Source organism: Charadrius vociferus, unplaced genomic scaffold, assembly GCF_000708025.1.
Source record: "Charadrius vociferus isolate BGI_N301 unplaced genomic scaffold, ASM70802v2 scaffold751, whole genome shotgun sequence".
Taxonomy (NCBI): Eukaryota; Metazoa; Chordata; class Aves; order Charadriiformes; family Charadriidae; genus Charadrius; species Charadrius vociferus.
This window is the reverse complement of record NW_009646956.1, coordinates 432667-438666: the sequence shown is the minus strand read 5'-3', so window position 1 is coordinate 438666 and position 6000 is coordinate 432667. Positions and strand designations below refer to the sequence as shown.

At 46.0% G+C, this 6000-nt stretch overlaps 1 protein-coding gene across 1 annotated transcript in view; it reads left to right on the top strand.

Moving 5' to 3' along the window:
* POU2F3 (POU class 2 homeobox 3) overlaps nucleotides 1-6000 on the top strand; it is a 41677-nt gene that overhangs the window by 13604 nt on the left and 22073 nt on the right. Inside the window, exon 3 of the mRNA XM_009895152.1 lies at nucleotides 2679-2713. Coding sequence (XP_009893454.1) covers nucleotides 2679-2713 — 35 coding nt within the window. The remainder of the gene's footprint in view (nucleotides 1-2678; nucleotides 2714-6000) is intronic.

Genomic DNA, 6000 nt, shown 5'->3' with positions numbered 1-6000 from the left:
TTGTGCATCCAGCTCCCATTTACATAACCACTGGGAGTAGAAATCACCTCGCCCAGTTTTAAATATCTCACTATTGGACATCTAAGTCTGAACTAGTTGCCCCTGGGTCCCTTTGTAGTCAATAAAGCGAAATCGTCATCTCCAGAGGGCCATTCATCTCAAGTTAAGATAGGCGTCTAAGATAGGTCAGATGAATGGCCTCTGGAGGTGCCTATTTCTCCTCACTGTCTACCAAGACAGCCTGGGGCAGTTATCTCAGACTTAGACGCCCAAGCTACGACTGAGTTAATGTCAATCTCCATGCATATTTGCAGCATGCTCTACTGTCACAAAATACCTGGCAGAGGTGCTCCTAAACACCCGTGTTGATCTGCAGAGGGATGTGCGAGAGAACGGAGGGTAGGACTTGGAGGAAGCTGTGTCTTGTAGGACAGGAAGGGAAAAAGAAAGGTAGAAGGCTGTCAGCTGCATGTGTTTGTGCAGGGAGGAACAAGCAAGAGATGGGAAGCTTGGGAGAGGAGGAAAGAACAAGCTGGAGAACTTGGGCCTGGTGTTAACCATGTGGAGTGAAACTCCGTTCCAGCCGTGCATCTCAAGTTCCAAGTTTTGGGGTGTATGATAGTGACTCAGAGCCCTCATCTCTGGGACCTAGGGATTTCCCTCAAGGTCTTTAAATCTTGCCTCATCAACATGCTGCATTTGAACGTGAGTGAAACTCTTGTATCCAAGAAACCAGAAGATTACCTTTTCCTTCCTGTTCTATTTTAGCAACTGGGAACTTTATTTCCTCCTTCTCTCCTCCTTGCCTTTCTTCACTTTAGCTACTGCCTTTAGATTGCATCAACCCCCCGTGGGTTTCAAAGGTAGAAACTGCAGGCCTTGAAGATCCTCACACAGTCCTGCTCAGGTGTGTGGATACTGATTGCGATCATCTATTAACACTATCAGCATTCCCATCGTTATATGTGCAGTTGTTGGCTCTTGGGGCGTAGAGCTGGAACGCAATGAATGAACAAATTCCTCAGGCAGGAGCAGCTGGAGAGAGGTGGTCAGGGAGCAGATGGTTACAGCAAGAGGCACGGGAGCGCAGAAGCACGTGGCAAGTTGGAGGTTGTAGCAGAGTAGGGAATTACATGGAAGAAGATAAAGACCTGAGACCGGGAAGAGAAAAAGCTTTGAGGAGCAGGTTGGGTGGAAGGCTCTGGCACAGCAGAAATGCAGACAGGCTGGGGGAGCCTGGATCTGGGTTGAGCTGCAGACGGTGAGAAGATAGAGGAGATTTCAGAGTGGGGGGCAACAGCTTGTTCTGCTGTGAAATAGTGCTCTGGTATTGTTTGATAGCGAAGACCTACAGCTCAGCCTAACAAGAGAGACAAAGGCAGCTCACTTTCCACAGTCAGTGCTGTTAACGTGTTGCAGATTAAATCTCCAGAGCTGTTTCTAGATAGCAGAGAACAGGGTGCTGTGAAATTGTTATCATTGACTCTAAAATATTTTGCCATCTATGAATAATTGTACCGAGCACACTCCCCCTGAGGATCTCAAAGAACCATGCTGATTCACCTGGGAATATAATGTGTATGGTGTAAGCTGAAAAACTGCACGCTAGGTTAGGGTAGAGGCTCGTTCAGGTGAAGAAAGCAAGTCAATGGGAGAGTTGGACTTGCACTTCTTCCTGCACAGCCTCTCTTAACTGCTTTCCAACTTTTAGCAAGAGACATGAACTACTGGAAAACATGATGTGTTGAAGCTTGATCAGATCACAGGGCACGGGCTATACTTTATGGAGAACGTTATACTGGAAAAATCAGGAGGAGGAGGAGGCCCTGGGGGCTTGTGCTGGTGGGATGTGAACAATTTAAAACTGTTTATCACAAACTCAGTTGGACTGGAAGAGAATGACTTAGGGAATGGATTGCAAAGGGAAGGGGTTTCTTGGGGTTGCCTTTGCAACTAAAGAAGCTTCGTGGAATCCCTTAAAGCATTCATATCTGTGGAGCGTACAACTTTTCCTCTGTGATGTTCTTGATGAATTTGGCAGGTGTGATGGGGGGGGGGAATGTTTATCATCAAAGGGGAATGAGTGAGGGCCTGTGCAGTACCTTCAGGCTGAAACCTGTCTGATTTTCCCCCTGTGCCTGCCAATCTCTTTTGGAATCAAGGAGACGCCTCTTGAGCACAACCCCACGGCACCCTCTGTTCCTTTAGATATCCCGTAATTACTCAGTGCCACACGGGTTCCTGAAGATCCCTGGTTAACAGCCTTGGCCACCTGTTTGCTAGCCTCTCCCACAGTTAGCTCTTGCTTTAACTACAGTGCCTTGGTCCTGGATTTCCCTGGAGATTTGTAATGTCCTCTAGCTCACCTCTGCTGGAATCTCCCTTGCAGTCAGTGAGCTTTCCCCCACCCTTGCTGCTTGGCCAGGTATCTCCCCGGCAGAAGCACTTCTGCTATACTCCCGCAAAAGCTGATACCACCAATCGTTGCAAAAGCTGCCTTCATACTTCCATTGCTGCATTCACATTGACTCCACCTTCCTCCTCCTCTCCTTGCTCCTACAGTAAACTGAGCTGGCTACCAGCGTGTCTTCAGTTATGTGTGTTCTAAGTTCTGGAAAGTTTGCATCAATGCTGACTGTCATTAATACTGAGATGTTTTTCTGTTTGTTTCATTGTAGGAAATGAACAGAATGGGCTGGACTTTAACAGGCAGGTAAGACACTCCCTGGGTTACCAGGTATTCTCCTGCTTTCTTGAATTACTGTTTTTTAATTGCTCATCTTGCTGAGTCCCAGGAAGCTACTGCTAAGAGATAAAAACTGTTAGGTCAGAAGCTACCATTAAACAGACCACTTAAGTTCTTCCCAATTCCCTTTGTGTGATAGAATGACAGATTAAACTTCTGATTTCCAGGCCTTCCTATTTCATAGAAGTTCATCTAATTAGAGAGTTTCTTCAAATCACCGTGTTCGCTTGAGGCTTTTTCTGGCTTTTAAATTTTTTTCCATTGTCATTTAGAAACAAAAGGGACCTCAGTTATACTGGCAAATGTGTAAACCCTCCCTCAAAGCTCTGCATTTCCTCTGCTTGTGACACTGGCGCTGAAAGCACTCTGGTATGCAAGTCTAAGAGCATGGGGCTGACTCACAGGAGTATCAGCAAGGACTGAAGATGAGGCGGTTTGAGGTCTTGGAGTGCATAGGTCAAGACCAGGCCTGCCTACAATGGCAGATTCCTCTTTGCAAGACAGTGGGGAAAGGGACAGCAGATAAAAGCGAGTGCTTCTTGCAGGGCAAGTGAGCCCTAAGTGGGAAGGAACATGTGAGGAACCGTTGTCTTTGCTGAGTTTTTTGTTGTCCTCCTGCTTCATACAGCTAAAAGCAACCCCTGTCTCACTGAGTGCCTGGGGATTTTCATATGTGGCTCTAAGAAATCCCCAAATCTCACATCAGAATTGCAAGGGCAGGAAGGTGACAGCTCTCCAGAGCATATAGTCTTGAATCTGTGTAGACATATGAGAAAATGCTCTCCAAGTCCAGAGCTAAGGACTTCTGTGACCATCAGTGGAGCTGGACTCGGACCTTGTAAAGAAAAAGAGGAGGTCTAGAGAGATAAGCCACTGATCTGCTGCAGGACTCCAGGGGTTGGCCGGGGAGCTGGAGCAAGGAAAGCAAAAGGGGCTGTGACTGCATGGGCAGTCACTAGCATTTGAAGCAGATGTTGGCACTCGTAACAGTACAGAAACCTACCGGCTTCCAACCGTGCATTACCTGAGTTCAAGGGTTGTGATCCTTCGCAAAGGCTTCCTGCTAGCAGCAGGTGGGCAGCTGAAGCTTCTCACTGTGACTTTTCTGTCCTTCAAGCTTGCCTTGGTGGCTCTTGTCTGACAGATGTCAGCAAGCTGCTGTTTGTTTGTTTGGTTTGGCTGCTCTGGATTTGGGTGGGTCGTAACTTCCTATCAAAGGTGTCTTAACACGTTCAGCCATCTTCCAGGTTTTTGGAATACCCAGCTGAAAACAAAAAGTCTTGTGTCTCCAGCTCTGTGGATTGCAGAGCCCAAAGCACAGGCTTTCTACGCGCCAAGAGAAGAATCCAATCTGCTTATAACTAGTGATAAAAGAACATTCCCTCAAGATAGAAATAAGCTATGAAAGTACAAGATCGTTACATGTTGCAAACTTTTCCTATGGCAACACCACAAAGATGTTAGAACTGGAAGCTGTGCTGAGGTTAATCAAGGAAACGTTATTGACTGTGGTGAAGCAGTGCTGATTTACATCCACTGATGATTTGACCCATTATCTTTAAGGTCCTAGTCCTCTGCGTGCCACTGAATGACTGCATGCTGGTAAAGTTGTGGGTGCAGACCACCTTGCAGTCAGTAGGATTTGGGCCATGGTCTGCTTGATAGAAATGTTCTCCTCCCAAAAAGAGATTGTGGTTTTATGACAGTCTTTTGTAGCATTCACTTCCCACTTTTGTTTTTCTCCGTCCACCAAAGGGGTGCTGCAAAATCCCCTACATTTGTGCCAGCACATCTGTGTAACTGAGTAGCAAACCTGACTGGGGACTTACAAATGTTTAAAAAGCAAAAGCCTGTGAACAAGCTCATTTTAATATATATATATATTTTAAATCTGGTCCGATTCCACAGAACATCGGTAGTGTCTGCAGAAGGGGTTTTGCAGTGATGTCAGGGACGGGGTTGTAACAGTCCATGTGAGTGGACATAGGCATGTGCAAATGGCTCTTTGTCTCCCTCTCTTGGCCCTCTCAAGGCCACAAGTAGACTTGAGCAATTATTGCTATTATTATTTTTATTTTAAATGAGCATGGGACCAAATGCACATGGGTTATACACTCACGTTTCAGGTTGACCTTGCCTATTGGTGAATTCATCTTCAATTCAGCAAATAGATTTCAAATGATGAGAAAGAGGAAGAAGGGAGATATGGAAATATCAAAGTGTTTTCATGTAAAATCAGGTGCTGAGCTCTTTCATTAGGTGTGGAGGTTGGTGGGTTTTTTAATTTTGGTTTGGGGTTTGAGGTTAGTTTTGGGTGGCTTTTTTTTTTTTTTTTTTTTTGTTACCTTGCAATTCAAGTTTTCAAACTGAAGCCAGAGAGGTACGGTTTGAAACCCAACTCCAAACTGAATGCAAGAGCTGCTGAGCTCTCTTTGACTTTATTTGGAGTGCTGGGCGCTAATCACTTTGAAGATCATAAATCTCACATCATTTAAGCCTCTCCCCCAGTCTTTGTAGATGGCCTACATTTCAGGTCTGTTTCCCTCCCATGTTATGCTCCAGGCGGGAAGAGAAGGGTGGAGTGACCTGGTTAGACCCCTTACTTGCCTACCAATTCCCTGCTGTGGCTGCTCTCACCCTGAAAATAGGGAGGAGGGAAACTCTTGTGGAGTTTGAGGTTTTCTCGCAGTTTGTGGGTCAGCCCTGCGCTTTATGAGAAAGCTGCCTTCTGATCCCTCAACCTATTTGGCAAACATTTTTCCCCCCTCCCCTCTTCAAACTCTCCTCCCACCTGGATGCAACAGTAATTTGTATGTGAATGAGAGGGAAAAGGGTGTGTATGGAAAAAAGAGCATCTTTCGCCTTGCCTATCTGGTTTGGCTTTTTATTTAGTGAGTCTAATGCTGGTTGTTTCCTGTTTATATCAAGGGAAATGCAAAGAGACAGTAATAAACTTTCACCTTCAGTGCTGGCAACCTGGTTAGGGACATCTGCTTCTTGACAGTTTGGGATTGTGTCCAGAGCGTGTCAGGGACAGAACTGGGTAACTTGGCAAACAGAGCTTCAGAGTCTTGCCACAAAAGGGCATTGAGTGGGACCACCAAAAGATCTGACTGAAAGTGTTGAAATCAGAACCTTTCCTCTCTGTAATGCAGTGACCCTCACCAGGTGATGCTGCTGCCGTCTTACCAGGTCTTGTCTGGTTTATTTCCCTGTTGGTATACGCAGTGTTCAGCCTTTAAGGAAATGCTGCA